The sequence below is a fragment of the Nyctibius grandis genome, chromosome 28, assembly GCF_013368605.1.
Source record: "Nyctibius grandis isolate bNycGra1 chromosome 28, bNycGra1.pri, whole genome shotgun sequence".
In the NCBI taxonomy this organism is placed as follows: domain Eukaryota; kingdom Metazoa; phylum Chordata; class Aves; order Nyctibiiformes; family Nyctibiidae; genus Nyctibius; species Nyctibius grandis.
This window is the reverse complement of record NC_090685.1, coordinates 1672195-1687041: the sequence shown is the minus strand read 5'-3', so window position 1 is coordinate 1687041 and position 14847 is coordinate 1672195. Positions and strand designations below refer to the sequence as shown.

General features: G+C 43.3%; 2 protein-coding genes across 3 annotated transcripts in view; both read left to right on the top strand.

The window, feature by feature from the left end:
* Positions 1-5458, top strand: part of ITCH (itchy E3 ubiquitin protein ligase) — a 63418-nt gene extending 57960 nt beyond the window's left edge. For both annotated transcript variants that reach the window (XM_068419624.1, XM_068419625.1), the window contains 4 exons: positions 451-555; positions 790-886; positions 1252-1324; positions 2011-5458. In XM_068419624.1, coding sequence (XP_068275725.1) covers positions 451-555; positions 790-886; positions 1252-1324; positions 2011-2110 — 375 coding nt within the window. In that variant the 3' untranslated portion in view covers positions 2111-5458. The remainder of the gene's footprint in view (positions 1-450; positions 556-789; positions 887-1251; positions 1325-2010) is intronic.
* Positions 5459-7782: 2324 nt separating this feature from the next.
* Positions 7783-13983, top strand: DYNLRB1 (dynein light chain roadblock-type 1). Its single transcript, XM_068419689.1, has 4 exons — positions 7783-7862; positions 11009-11084; positions 12496-12663; positions 13450-13983. Exons 1-4 carry the CDS (start codon positions 7860-7862, stop codon positions 13491-13493), a joined length of 291 nt encoding a protein of 96 aa, XP_068275790.1. The 5' UTR covers positions 7783-7859; the 3' UTR covers positions 13494-13983.
* The last annotated feature ends 864 nt before the right edge of the window (positions 13984-14847 follow it).

Genomic DNA, 14847 nt, shown 5'->3' with positions numbered 1-14847 from the left:
AGGAATTAATAACTTGACAGAAAGGGAGATAAAACCAGATATGCAAAGGATGATTGCATATAGACTGGGCCAGGTTCTAGATGCTTGCTGAAGCATCTGTTCAGTTTAAAAAGATAAAAGCATAAAAACAAACCATCCTGTTGGTAGCAGAGAATTGTGTGGCTGAGCAATGGTAAACTGTTCCTGGCCTGAATGTGTAAATGCAAGCAATTATTCAGTTTTTCAGAGGTGCTTTCTGTTTTGAGGCCTCTCCAAATACACTTCAGGAGCAGTCATCATTCTTTGTTGTAGAAGTTTTGGGTAAAGTTTAAAATTAAAAACAAGTATGCTGTCATTGCAGATGCTTCTAAGAATGGGTGCAGTTGCTGTTCTGTTTTGCTGTGTGGGAGGTCAGAGAAGGAAAGTCATAGCTTGTACTCACACATTTATTTCCCTTTTTCTTCCCTAAAGGTGCTCCTGTGTGGAATGCAAGAAATTGATTTGAATGACTGGCAGAGGCATACCATCTACCGGCACTACACCAGGACCAGCAGACAGATAGTGTGGTTCTGGCAGGTTTGTAGACTTTTTTTTTTATTCTCAGACCAACAGCAGTTACAGAGCATAGCTACAGCTTAGTAAACAATAGTCAGAATTATTGAACAGATCTGCAGTGTGTAAATCTAAATTGTTACTGCTAATCCAGCTATTCGTAACAGTCATGTAATTTGTTCATCTATGGATGATGATGATGTGAAAATCTGAATGTCAAATCTATACCTACATTTTATTTCAATTATTATTTTTCAGTTTGTGAAAGAAATAGATAATGAGAAGAGAATGAGACTCTTGCAGTTTGTTACTGGAACATGCAGATTACCGGTGGGAGGATTTGCTGACCTCATGGGTATGCATTAATAATCCCTCTAATGCATTAGATAATTATTTTAAAGAACCAAGTTACGTGTTTATGGACATTTTAAATGAATTTTATATTGAATGCTATTTTGTGAGTCCTGCATATACTTGAGCTATGATGGAAAAAGAGATGGAGGGAATGTTACATTGAGTTTTGAAATCACTTCAAATTTATGCATTTCACCACGTGCATGCTTTGATCTAGACAGAGTTGCACAGTGAAAGATGTCTTTTTTTTCTGTGCGAGTGATGGTAATCTTGTGTTTAAGCCTTTCATACTTCAGTTGTAATGTATCACCTACTAATACAAAGGTAGCTAGACCTATTCATTTGAATCATTTGAATTTGTTACAGGGAGCAATGGACCCCAAAAATTTTGTATCGAAAAAGTTGGAAAGGAAAACTGGTTACCTAGGAGTCACACCTGGTGAGTATGTAACAAATCAGAATGTCACTATTGGTCTGGTTTTGCTGACAACAATCTACTTGAGATTTTAGTAAATGGGTAGTATACTTAAATGGATGAGACTGTGTGAAAGCAAACACCAAGTTATACCAATACACTTGGTTGCTGAATAATAGCTGAACTTCTGAAAAACTCTTGTGGCATGGAGTAGATTCCATTGTAAATTCCATGGGTTTGAGTATTACTGAAAATTTAAAGTAATAAACAGTACTGTGTAAAGAGGTTGGGACTGATCTTTTGTCATCACTACACTCCGTCTTGATGGTGAAGCAGCCACATGGACACTCCCTCCTCCCCAGAGAAAAGGTGGCTTCTACTCAGTTCCTCAGGTGTTTTAGTGGTTGGTAAAAACACACAAACTGAAAATCTCAAATGCGAATGATGACTCTTGTTAAGCAACCAGGAAAATTTAGTGAAACTTCTTACCAAGTACACTGCATTTCTAGAAAACTGTCACTGTTCAAGCGCTTGAACTCAAATATACATATTTCTAAGAGCAAAAGTCAATGTCAGTAGTCAGCTTTTCACAGGGTATAAATCCAGATATCCATCTACACAGCAAAAAGTTTAATTACCCATATTCGTCATGGAGTTTTTTTTGATGGTTTAATTATTTTTCAGTACTTAAGTTTTTTCTTTATTTTCAGTTTCAATCGCTTAGACCTTCCACCCTATAAGAATTATGAGCAGTTGAAGGAAAAGCTGTTGTTCGCAATTGAAGAAACAGAAGGATTTGGGCAAGAATAGCTAAAATTTGCACCTTGAAGAATGTGAACTCAACACGATGTATGTTCTTCACTTCTGCTTGTTGCACACTTCACTGTAAAGTAGACTTGACTTGGATTTATTTAACAATACTAGTGTGTAAGTAAGTGGATGTTATCCTGAGGTTTTATCCACATTAACTCTGGATTTCTACTGAGCACTTTCGGAAATCAAATGAGCAATCAGATATGGCTACAAATGAAGTATGACCTAAGTAGAGGTTTAATACAGCTTTGGGCTCTGCTTTGTTTTACCATTCATTAATTAGAATGTGTCCTTAATGACTGACAGATTTTTAACAATAGTTTTGTCTTTCCTTTTTAGTAGCATTTTTTGCTACTGATGCACTGGGAAGTTCATTGGTAGCTGCAATGCTGCAGCAGCATCATAAGCCTCTTTACAGCGGCGGTGTTAGAGCCAGCTTGTAACCATCCTCTGCGTACTGTGAGCACATTCATTCCTTAAGCTCTTTTTTCTAACTCAAGTGTGGCCAGACTGTTGTTTTCCCCGCCTGGAGTCTGCTCACATGCCAGCTGGACTCAAGCTGCTGTTAGGGGACGTCAAACTGTGGCACAAATCCAGGGCATGGCTTTGCTTTGTTTTTTCCCAATCCTGCTAATTTCAGCAATGAGACACCCGCCCAAAGTTGTTTGAACGTTTCTGTGCACCCTCAGAAGAATTCTGATCCTTTTCTGTGTAACACATTTAACTTTCCGATCAATAGTAACACTGTGGTACTTCACTTGTTTTGCAAAAGACAAGGCCACCTGGGATTGCACTGACTCCATTTAGATTCCTGTTTGCAGACTGGTGTTTCTTGTCATAAGTGTTAATGGACATTATTCTCAGTGTTATTCTTATATGTTGCAGTCAGGTTGCTCTGAAGACTTTATTGGGTTCTCAGGAAGAGGTACAAAACAACTGGATTCAGAAAATGATACTACTTATCATTTTTGCTGATGAACTGATATGCAGTAGTGGCTAAGGCTAGGAGGACTGGGAAGTTCAGACACAGATTACACATTTTTGCAAAGCTGGAGCATCAGTAAATAGTTCTATAAAGATTGAAACTAAAGTTTTTAGGGGAGATTTCTAAGCTAATTCACCCTAAGCTGCTTATAGCGAGTAACTTTTGTAGTGAGTTCCTATTGGATGAATAACATCTTTTACTACCTTTTAGAATCTGTTCATATTCGATTCTCATCTGGTTTACAGAAACATTTTGCATTTTACTGCTCCTTTAGACTGAATGCACTTTTTGGGTATGGTCAGCTCTTTCCCTGTCTGAAAGGGAGGAAAGCAACTTCAGAGAGATGAGCTGTTAGCCGGAGTGAGAGACATGACACTTGAAACAGCACGTAGCACATATTAAAGCATAACCCGAGCTCAAAGCGTTGGGGCAGGAGCTGTTTTTAAGAGGCTTCTAGATATCTGAGCTGAAACAGGACAGTGGGAAACTAAAACTGAACTTCCAGTCTTGAAAAGAATATTTCTTTCCTGCTGTCCTTTCTGTCTAAGAGGGGAAAACTGATTTAGGCCTAAGAAGAACCAAGACATTACAGTTTTTAACTGACTGCAAGAGTTTTTCAGGTCATACAAAGTGATATGTGCTTATTGGAAGGCAGAATAATTAGACTTTAGAGTGAACAGCCCTTTTGTCATGCGTATTCTAAGGCAGGCGTGGAAAAGAGTTGGTGACCATAGAGAAATGACCCTCTTTTATAGTTTCATTGATGTGAGAACTAACCTGACTTCGTGGTTTTACTAAGAGGAAAATCTGCCAACTTCAAAACATTTGATGGATATATTACAGTGTACAGCTCACGAGGAGAAAAAAAAGCCTTATAAATATTTTCTGTTTATATTAATTTTACAATGAAATGTAGTTATCTAACATATTTACCAGAGAGACTAAATTAAGCAAGATAATGCAAGATTAAGCTATGAAAAATAGTCTGTGTTCTGCAAAATGCTTTCATGTAGGGAACCTAGAAATAATGTATAATATCACCCAAAAGGCTTTCAGCCCTATATTTTTAAAATAAATAATAGTTATAATTGAAATAGCCTTAGCCCTAGTTCTATAGGGTATGGCTGTTTAATATTTTTATGGTTGAAATGTTTAGTTCAGGAAAAAAGTAAATGCTTGTATATATTTTTGCAGTCCGGGATTCCACTTATTCCATTTTTCTTTCTTTAATTTAAATGGCATGTTTATATGTCTTTTCTGCTGTATTAGGATGGGGGGAAGGGGGCTGGATATCCCAAGCACCAGATATGATTTTAAAATATTGCAAATAAAGAATTCATTGGGGGAGGGGGGGGGAAATAATCCATGAAACACTGGATTTACCCAAAATCGAAAAAAAATTAAAGCAGCTTGACTGTGTTAAATTGGCAGTATTTCTGAAGCCAGAGGTTAAGATTCCTTAGGCATTTGACTTTGTCAGCATTGTGAATGCTAACAAATCTGTTAATTTTTTACAGCATGTTGTGTAGAAATAAAAAGGAATTAATAGAAGCCACTGGTGCCCTTTTCTGTTCTTTATGGGGATCTGGTGAAAACAACGTGTGGATGAGCCCACAGCGTCTGGTATCCCAGATCACAGGGTGTTATGAATTGGACTTACAAGTAAGGTTTTCAGCAGAGATCAATGACTTTGTCTCCCACTATTTCAACTAATTTAGCAGCCTGAGCTGCAGAAACTCATAGTATGTCACAAGTGTATATTCATATGCAACTGTCAATTGATCTTAATTTTCAAGTATTAAAATAACTTTTATTTAGAATTTTGCCTTATGAGAATGACATGAGAAAATTAAATGCTGAGCTGCTGATCTAAGAATTAACAAAGCCTTATTGTTCTGGGTAGCTCAGGAAATGTTAATATACTAATGAAATGCACAGTAAATGTCTTCATCTGATCTAGTATGGGAGTTGTTTGGGTTTTTTTAATCCAGTTGCTTGTCTTTAAAAAAAAAAAAAAAACAGCTTTTTAAATTATTCCGAGAAAAGTAAAACAAAAAAAATGCTTGTTTAATTTTTTTTGTTTGCATTTTTATTACATGCTGCACTGGATTTGTAATCCGAGCTATCTTTATATTGGTATCTCCAGCCCCCTTTTTGTGGTGTCTTTTAATTTTCTTCCAGAATCACTGTTTGTGTATATGTGCTTTAGTGAACTCGTATATAAACTGGGATCAGCAGCACTGGATTGTAAAATACTGTACTGAAATTCGTTGTTGAAATTTCCTTGCATTGTAATTGCAAATACTCAGGTAACTGTAACAGTATCTCAGTAAGTCAAATACTTTTATAAAACTACTTAAAGAGCCGGTAGTCTCGTCGTTATTCCTTCTGTGTTATGAAGCATCCACGTGCAAAGAAATTGTCTGTCTGCTCGTTTGGGGCTGAGGGGTTAGGCTGAGACCTCTCCTGCCATTGTTGGTTGCACTGGAAATTCGTTAAGATTTCAGACACAGCTGCCTTTGTGACTGGTTAGAAACTGCAGGTAAAACAATTCCTGAATTATTAGTGCTCGTGGTCGTGGGGATGCTGCCTCCAGGAGCCAGTGAGGCTGCTGGTCTGTTAGCAGTGGTACTCGGAGGGAGATGCTCTGCAGAAAGGTTCTGCAGGAGCCACAGCGTCAACATTTTCTTGTACCCCTATTGCAGCGGTAACAAAAACAAGGTACGACTGTGCAAGTTTGTGTTTTCTTTTCTGTTTAGGAATGACAGGGTGACAGGACGGAGGGGAAAAAAAGCTCAGATGAGACTGACCAGCCTTGTCATTCCCCTGATCCTCCTCCTTGGAGGGAGAAGTGGTATTTACATTCTTCCTGTCATCAGGAACCTCTCCCCATCACCATGACCTGTCAAAGATAATTGAGATCAGCTTTATGGTGACACTGGCCAGCTCCCTCAGCGCTCTGGGTACATCCCAGCAGGTCTCATGAACTTATGTCCGGTTTGTTCAAATGTTCCCTAGACTGATCCTCCTCCTCTGCAGGTAATCTTCCTTGTCGCAGACCTTCCCCTGGGTTTTCACTCTGCTTACTCTCCCGGATGTTCACACAGCCTCGGTGAATACAATTTTGTCAGTAGCAGCAAATCCCAAGTGTGCTTTCTATGCCAAGTAAATACATGCAATAATTGCCTTTTTCCTGCAGCAGAGGAGGTTAGGTGGGAGTTGCTTCCTCCATGCTTTATGAAATCACTTAAAAGTGTGCTAGTAAGTTGTGTAAACCCCAGATTTGACACTCCTGTGGGTAGTTTTAAGTTAGTACAGCTGTGAGGATATTTCACATATATTTGAAGTTTAAAAAAAAGACAGAAAATAACCCAAAACAGAATCACAATGCAAGGCATGATAAATGTGTGGTATGATAGAGGTACAATTCAGTTGCACCATTGCATCATTTCCTTGCTGTTTTCTTCTATGATGATGTTGGTGCTGTCAGTAACGTCCTGGGTGGGGTTATTGATGGTTTTGTTCATGGCAAGGTTAAACAAAACCTTGTTTGGTTCAGGGCTCTGAAGGCAGCTGTGCGCTGCTGACCTATTGACCAAATCTTACCATCACTGCGGGGACTAGAATCAGTGTGTGGTAAAATGTCTTTCTGTAGCCAAGCTTTAAAACTTATTGCTGGACTGATAAGACAGATGAGAATTGAAATTAATTAGATTGCAGAGCTGTGAATAGCCACTAGAAGATAAAATAGCTGGATCTGTTGGATCCTAAAGAAGGGTTTGTTCCTCATCTCTGCAGATGCCTGATCCCCTGCCCACTCTCAACCTGTCAGCTCTACAGTAGTGCACAAGTGACAGGGCTCATTGGAGAAATCTTCTGTTTTCTCAGAGCAGAAAGTAGTCCCTGGCAGATTTGGAGGAGCAGTGAGCTGATCTGCTATGACAAATCCTGGTTTTCAGAGTATCTTGGAAAAAAAAAAAAGAAAAATCCATCCTGGGGTCATGTTTTTATGTTTTACCCAACAACTACCTGCTTTCTGTAAGTGGTGTGAGGAGCTGAGGGGTAGCTCAAGGTCTGTTTTCTCCTTGCACGGTCGCAGTGCTGAAAGAAGTAACGTTCAGGTCAAACAGAGAACGGATTCCAGATGAAAGGGGGGAGGTAACAAATGGTGTTAGTGTGTCTGTACGGTACCAACCCGGGTTCTGTTTGACACAGCTCTTGAGGGTGGGTTATTTTGTGTTCCCTTCAGACCCTAGGCCTTCCCCGCGCCTTTCACAGGCAGGCTCAGCGTTCACCTTCCCAGGGGCAGAACACGCCGTGAATTCCCAGGGGTGGCGGCAGGGCCGTTCCTCGGTGTCCACCGGCCCCCGTTTTAGGGGTGCGCGGTGCCCGCAGTGACCTTCCCCGCTCTGCCCCGCGCCTCTCCGGGTCTCGGGGGGTTCAGAGGCGGGGGGGGGGGGTCAACTCTCCCCGCGCCCTTTACTAGAGGGATGCACTTGAAGGCCCTTGACACGAGACCAGCGACCCCGCGGGCACCAAGCGACGGCTCCCCCCGAGCAGCAGCCGGGCCGGGCCCTCCCCGCGCCGCGCCCTGACGGGGGGTGGGTGTGTGTGTGCGTTACCGCGGCAACGCCGGTGCTCGGCCCCGCCCGCGCCGTGGACAAGTGATTCCGGGGCAGGGCCCGGCCGCCGCTCCGGGTTGGCGCAGCGCGCGGCGCATGCGCGCGGGGCAGTTACCGGGCGGAGCGGCGGCGGCTCGAGATGGTGGGTGAGGCCGCGGAGGCGCTGGGGCCGCCCGGGCGGGGGCCTTGTGCCGCCTGGGGAGGCGCCGCCTCTCGCCCGGCCCTCGGGGGGCTCCGCCGTGGGAAACGCCCGTGTTGGCGCTGCCGCGAGCGCCCGCCCTGCCGCAGGGGCGAGGCGGAGGGGGCCGGTCCCGGGACCTCCTGGGCCGGAGGGGCTGCCCCTGCCCGGGCGGGTGTCCGGGCCGTCCGTGTCCTGCGCCGAGTGACAGCGCGGCCCGGGCTCGGCGGCTGTTTGATCCCCCCGGCGGCTCGTCCCCCCGGTTTGGCCCGGGCTGGGTCTCTGTGCGCGGGTGCGGCCCTTTTTGTTCGGGTGTCTCGTGCCCTGTCGGTGTTTCACACACCGGCGGCCGGGCCGGGCAGCTCCGGAGGCCCCCGCGGTGTCACAGGGGGGTTTCACCGTGACGGCTGAGCCCGGCCTGGCGGGTAGCGCGGGCCGGGGGCTTCTGTCCCAAAATCACCGCGGTGGAAAGCGCGTCGTTCCCGTAAACCTTCAGTTAATTCTGTCGGGCACGGGAACACGCCAGGTGATGGCAGGCTGAAGGTGTGTCCGGAGGAAAACCTTTGCATTTCTTATGGCGACCAGGTTACAATTCCTAAAGCTGAAAGCAATCAGGAAAAAAAGACTGTTTTAAGACAACTGGGTGTTCAACGCTCTGTGGAACCTGGGACGTATCGATTTTATTGTAATTGTATTGCAGGTTGCTTCCTGTTCCTCTGTATAGTTGGCTAGCGCGTATTCATGGAATTGGGAGTCAAAATATGTGGAAAAATTTCTAAAGAAATAGATACTGACCTAAGTTACTAGCTGTCTACACCTACCTGAAAGGAGGTTGTAGCGAGGCGGGTGTCAGTTTCTTCTCCCAGGTAACAAGTAACAGGACGAGGGGAAATGGCCTCAAGTTGCACCAGGAGGGGTTTAGATTGGAGAGCAGGAAAAATTTCTTCACTGAAAGGGCTGTCAAGCAGTGGAACAGGCTGCCCAGGGCAGTGGTGGAGTCACCATCCCTGGAGGGATTTAAAAGACAAGTAGATGTGGTGCTGAGGGACATGGGTTAGGGTGGCCTTGGCAGTGCTGGGGTAATGGTTGGACTCGATGATCTTAAAGGTCGTTTCCAACCTAAAGGATTCTGTGATTCTATTGTGTGATTCTAAGTTGTAGATAGAAAGTTGAAATGGTCTAATAAAACATATTTTTTAGACAAACCGAGGAGTTAAAGCTTTTTAGATGAAAACAGGAAGATAAAGGCTACTCTGTATGTACCGCAAAGGTTCTGTAAGAACAGATTGGTAGTGGGGGAGTATTTATTCTCCTTTTCCAGAGTGCGTCTTTCCTTCCCCATATACCATCTCTTGGAGTTATTCAGCCCTTTATTAAGATAGCTTTTGTTTGTTCACGAGTTAAATATATAATTTTTTTATCAGTACTGAGAAAATATTACTATTTTTGCTGGTCTGGTGAGTTGAACTGGCTCGTGGAGGTGTTGGACAAGCACCAGAGATAGTGTGTGTGAAGTGGGGTGTGTGTCAGGGAGTAAGAACAGGAGGAGCAAGACCTTCCCATGTCAACAGCAGTGAACTGTTAGAGCAGCTCACCCCACCTCGTGAGGCAGGTCATCTGTTGGTTGTTAGAAGAAATTAAAAATTGGTATCGTTCTGTATGGACGCTTCTTTGCATCGAAATAGGTTTGTTAAGGTCCAATGAAGGAAAGTATTTAATGAATCAGGACTTAAATACTGCTAGTAAGAAGTCAGGAAAGTATTTCTGACTTAACAGTGTGCCACCATATTTCTCTCAGCATTTGCACCCTCTGTAGTTTGTTCTTTGTTTCACTTCCCTTGTCTTCCATTTGAAAATAGTCCGGCATTCAGAAATAATCAAGAGCTTTGTTGAAAAGACTGGATTTTTCTGTGCTGGATAAGACAGAAAAACTCTGCTTCATAAAGACAAACTCAGGTGGTACCATCTCTTATCAGCAACAGTTCATGTGACTCCGAGCTACTTACACTGACAGCACCCTGTAGAAAGTTTGCTAGTAGCTCTGAGGTGGAGGCCACGTGGTTTTGTTAGGACAAGTCATCTTCCCAGGGAACAGGGCTTGTAACATGACTGGGCTCATCTGCTGCGGGGTGGAAGTGGAGAGAGGGTTGTTCACAGTGCCTGAGAAACACGACTGTCTTGGCCAATGCCCCATGTAGGTCTCATCTTTCCTGAGTTCAGGTGATTCCTGTCTTCCCTCCTAGACCGTTTCTGTGGGACTCGGTCTTGCAGGATCTGAAGGACGCTGCATGTCTTTGTTTCCTTTAATGGGAATAAAAAATGCCAAATATTCACCCAGCTGTGGAAAACAGCTCAGTGCTGCGGTTTTATAACCCTGTTAGAGAACCCATAGTTAAATTTTGATTGATGTCTTGTAGCAATGGAAGTTGTGCAGGAGGGTTCAAAAGCTCTTCTGAAGCTGATGGTGATTTTTACAGAGAAGGCAAAGGCACTACTGCCTTGGCCTTCAGTTTTCATTTTTCCTTTTTTTTTTTAAAGTTGATTTTGCAAAGTTGTAAATTATTGTCAGTGGTTATAATCTTGTTGCTATCCCAGCACGAGTCATACTTACAAATAAATAGCATTTATTAATAGTTTTTCTCCTCACTTTTCTTATTTGTAATTGCTCTTAGCATTCACTTGATAAAAGGGAAGTCAGTCTTGTACCCAGAATGTATCTTTTTCTACTTTTTTGATAGATTCCAGATATATTTTCCTACGTGATTTTTGCTTGACACATGAATTGTAGCAGTCTGACTAAGCAGTCTTCCCGTTGCAAGTAAGGAACTGATGTGTGAGGTTGCGGGAGGGTTGGAGAGGGGGAAAGGTTAGAGGGGAGTTCCAAATTTCCGTAAAATTATAATCACAAATGAGTGAAGACAGATAAAAAAACAACTGAAAAGGATGTGCAGAAAAGGTAGTACCAAAGTATTTTGCTGTATGGAACGGTGTAGATAATACCTGTTTGAATCATCGTTGTGCAGCTTTATTTTCAGACGTGTTATTGCCAAGCTTTGGTGGAAGGCAAATAGCAGCTGTAATCTCTTGGTTTGTGCTTTCTCTGTTTGCAGGCTGAGGTGGAAGAAACACTGAAGCGAATTCAGAGCCAAAAAGGAGTGCAAGGGATCATTGTTGTTAATTCTGAAGGTACTGTGTCAGTCTCGGTTTGCTGAGGTGTAACATTCTAAACATGTACTTTAAGGACTGATGATTGTGCTACTTGCATTCAGACTACAGTCTGTCTTCAGCAAAGGTTTTCCTGTAGCTAAAGCAGATACACAATAGTTAGGCTAGAAGATAAAACTGGATTCCTTTTTCTGCTTTTCTGCAAGCTCGCCTTATTATTTTAGGAAATAAATAAAATAAATTGTAAAAGCTTAGAAATATCTGAGTTATGCCAGTGTTGAAGACTATGTTCTGTCAAAGCCTTTATCAGTAGCACTAAAAGCTCTCATGACATCTGAAATCTTGCTGCTGTCTTGGCAGACTCGAGTCGCTTAGCAGCTGTCTCACGCTCGTGGCCCCCTGAGACTCATAAGCTGGTTGTCTCTTTTTGGAGTCACCGAAGGGTCCAACAGAGCAGCCTTGTTCAGAGCACTCTAAATACACCGTGAGCAGCCCAGCTTCTTAAAATTGTGTGATTATCAATTTAAATTGATTATTTCCTAGAAATAATCCTTAGAAAAGATGACAGTAGCTATATATGACTACACTGAAGATGAGATCATTGCGTACTTGTGTGCAGCTTGTGTTCCTGCCCGCTGTTTGTTCATGAGAGTGAACAATGGGTTGTGCTCTCCAGGCTGAAGCTGCGCTTGTTTAACATACACCTGCAGCAGTTTTTCTGCCGTGCCAGTATTTGGTAGTTGGCTGCCGCATTGTTCTGACACATGAGCTGAATTTTGGCTGGCATTTTGTGGGAAAACCTGTCTAATGGGTGGCAGAAGTATAAGGGACACACTGGCCCACCAGTGTCAGCGTGTCTGCGCTCTGGGCTGGTGCACAGGAGTGGAACCAGGGGCCTTGCAGGACTGCATCAGCTCTTACGGCTGAACGCTGGAGCCTCGGCTTTGTAACTGCGAGGTGCAGCAGCTGATGTCCTCCGTGATCGACACTGATCCCAGCCTAGCTTACTGGAATATCATTTAACTGATGTTCAGGAGCCTTTCTGAAAGGAAAAGTTGTCCCCAGTCAGGAGAACAAAACTGAACCATTGGTATTTCCTCTCTTCCCCCCAGATATTTGTTTTTGTTATTATTTATTTCTATTTATAAATCTCATAGAAAAATAAATAAATGAAAAAGCAAAAGTAAAACACTGCTGCTACTAGAGGTAAACAGTTCTCACCTACACCTGTGGTTCCAGATCTTTGCCTTTCCACATCTTATTTCTGTTCATGTTCTTCTTTTAAGCCTTTAAAGAGAACACTCCTAATCCCTGGTGTAGTGCCAACATCTGCTTAGGTTAAATAGCCGCTGCAGTTGGACCTGATGATGCCCAAGGCGGAGATAGCTCTGGGGTCTTGTCGCTGACCCTGGCTGTCCCCTGTTGCTTGCAGGTATTCCTATCAAAAGCACTATGGACAACTCCACCACGATTCAGTACGCCGGCCTCATGCACAGCTTCATCATGAAGGCGAGGAGCACTGTGCGAGACATTGATCCCCAGAATGACCTCACGTTCCTGCGCATCCGCTCCAAGAAAAATGAAATCATGGTTGCACCAGGTAAAAGTGAGGTGAAAGCAGGCATCAGGGAACCCAGCAGAATTCTTTTCTCGTGAGATTGACGCTGTCAGCCTGAGAGAAAAGTTCTGCCTGCTGCTTTTACTCATGTTGTATAATCTCTTCTCTTCCAAGAAGCTGTTTGGCTTTCTTCAGAGTTGAAAGCTTTTATCATTGACCTAAGTTTGCCTTTTCATGTGTGAATGTGGGAAATCACTTTCCTCATTTCATGTTGATCAAAGTAGAAAGTGTTAAATAGTGTCTGAGAGCATCTTGCAGCCTCTCATGCTTTGTGCTTTTCAGTTCAAAACCACAAGAGTTGGAAAGGAATGTTTTGAGAGCAATTTCAGTTCAGCACTGTAGACTTAAGTGATAAAGCAAAACAGGAACAGATTTTGCAGTTCAGAGAAAAGTAACAGAGCGTATTATAGCTGTAATCATGAGTCATAGAATATAGCAGCAGCCAGCTTCTTTTCAGGAAATGTCTTCAGTATTTCATCAAATTATGAATGGGAGGCAGTGAGATGAGTACGGCTCACTAGTGTGGCAGGAACTCACTTTGTTCCCTCACACCGGACCGGCTCCGTGGTGGGATTGTGCTGATGGAGAGGCGAAGGAGGGACTGCAGCTGCAGTGGCTGCTCAGCAGGGACTGTTTTGCTCATTGAGAATGAATGTCAAGACTTTGTAGTTCCCACAGTGTATCAGTGAGATATTAAAAAATGTTGAAATTTACTGTTGCCGTGAACAAATACCAGCAATGAAAGAATAATTTTTTTTTTTCCTCCAGATAAAGACTACTTCCTGATTGTCATCCAGAATCCGACTGAATGATTACACTGACTTGGTCTGGTTTTTTTCCCTTTGCCCAGCTGTTTGTTTTGTTTTGTTTTGTTTTTTATTTAATGGTAAAGAATAGAGCATGACTGTTAACTCCGCTGTGCCACTTCAATAATGTCTGGAAAAACAAAAGCAGGTGGTTTTGTTGTTTACAAACAGAAAAAGTGGCTTTTTTTTTTTTGTATCACAAGTCATTTTGAGGAGGAGCTGGTGAATTAGAATCAGGCAGTAAAAAATGCAACGGGTTCTTCTAATAGTTAAGAAGATAATATAATAAAATTCTAATAATGTCCTAAAAAAGATTATTCTGTGTATGTTTCCATGCTTCTGTCACCACTATTTGAGATAATGCTTTTACACTATTACTTTTGAATGACTGTAAATATGAAACTTGCCTGTCCTCTAGTTCTGTCTTATTCTGTTGGTTTTACAAGTTACTTTGAAAAAGTCTGGCCTTATCAAATTAAAAAGTGTCATCAGCGACTGTTTTTGTCTTCTGTGTTTTCCTTCTGAAGATGTTAATTATTCTCATGATTGATTGAGTTTTTCTTCAAAAAATAGAACCTTCCTAGGACTATTTTTACTCATCTGTTGCTTTCTCTAAACAAAGGTTTAGTCTAAGTGGATGTGCAATGTACTCATAATTGCCTCGTATGTTGGAGCATTTTCCTACCACTTCCTTTTTGTTTCGGACAGAGAAGTGTTGTGGCTAAGTAAGGCCATCGAGGCTGCCTGTTGGAGCTCTCGTATGGTCACAGTTCAGTAGCCGATTTGCTCTGGTATCTTCTTTTATATGGTATCTTCTTTCGTGGAGAAACTGGCTGCTCAGGGCTTGGACAGGCGGACGCTTCGCTGGGTACAAATCTGTCTGGACGGCCGGGCCCAAAGAGTTGTGGGGAATGGAGTTAAATCCAGGTGGTGGCCGGTCACAAGTGCTGTTCCCAAGGTTCAGTGTTGGGGCCAGTTCTGTTCAATATCTTTATCAATGATCTGGCCGAGGGGTTGAGGGCACCCTCAGTCAGTTCGCAGACGACACCAAGTTGGGCGGGAGTGTTGATCTGCGGGAGGGCAGGAAGGCTCTGCAGAGGGGTCTGGACAGGCTGGATCGATGGGCCGAGGCCACTGTGTGAGGGTCAGCAAGGCTCAGTGTCGGGTCCTGCCTTGGGGCACAACAACCCCGTGCAATGCCACAGGCTGGGGGAAGAGTGGCTGGACAGTGCCTGGTGGGAAAGGACCTGGGGGTGTTGGTCGATGGCAGCTGAATATGAGCCAGCAGTGTGCCCAGGTGGCCAAGAAGGCCACCAGCATCCTGGCTTGGATCAGCACTAGTGTGGCCAGCAGGACTAGG

What these genes read in the sequence shown, in the direction of transcription:
- DYNLRB1 (XM_068419689.1), top strand. An exon ending in CATTGTTGTTAATTCTGAAG is followed by an intron (nt 11,085 to 12,495) that starts GTACTGTGTCAG and finishes TGTTGCTTGCAG; the next exon opens with GTATTCCTATCAAAAGCACT. An exon ending in TGAAATCATGGTTGCACCAG is followed by an intron (nt 12,664 to 13,449) that starts GTAAAAGTGAGG and finishes TTTTTCCTCCAG; the next exon opens with ATAAAGACTACTTCCTGATT.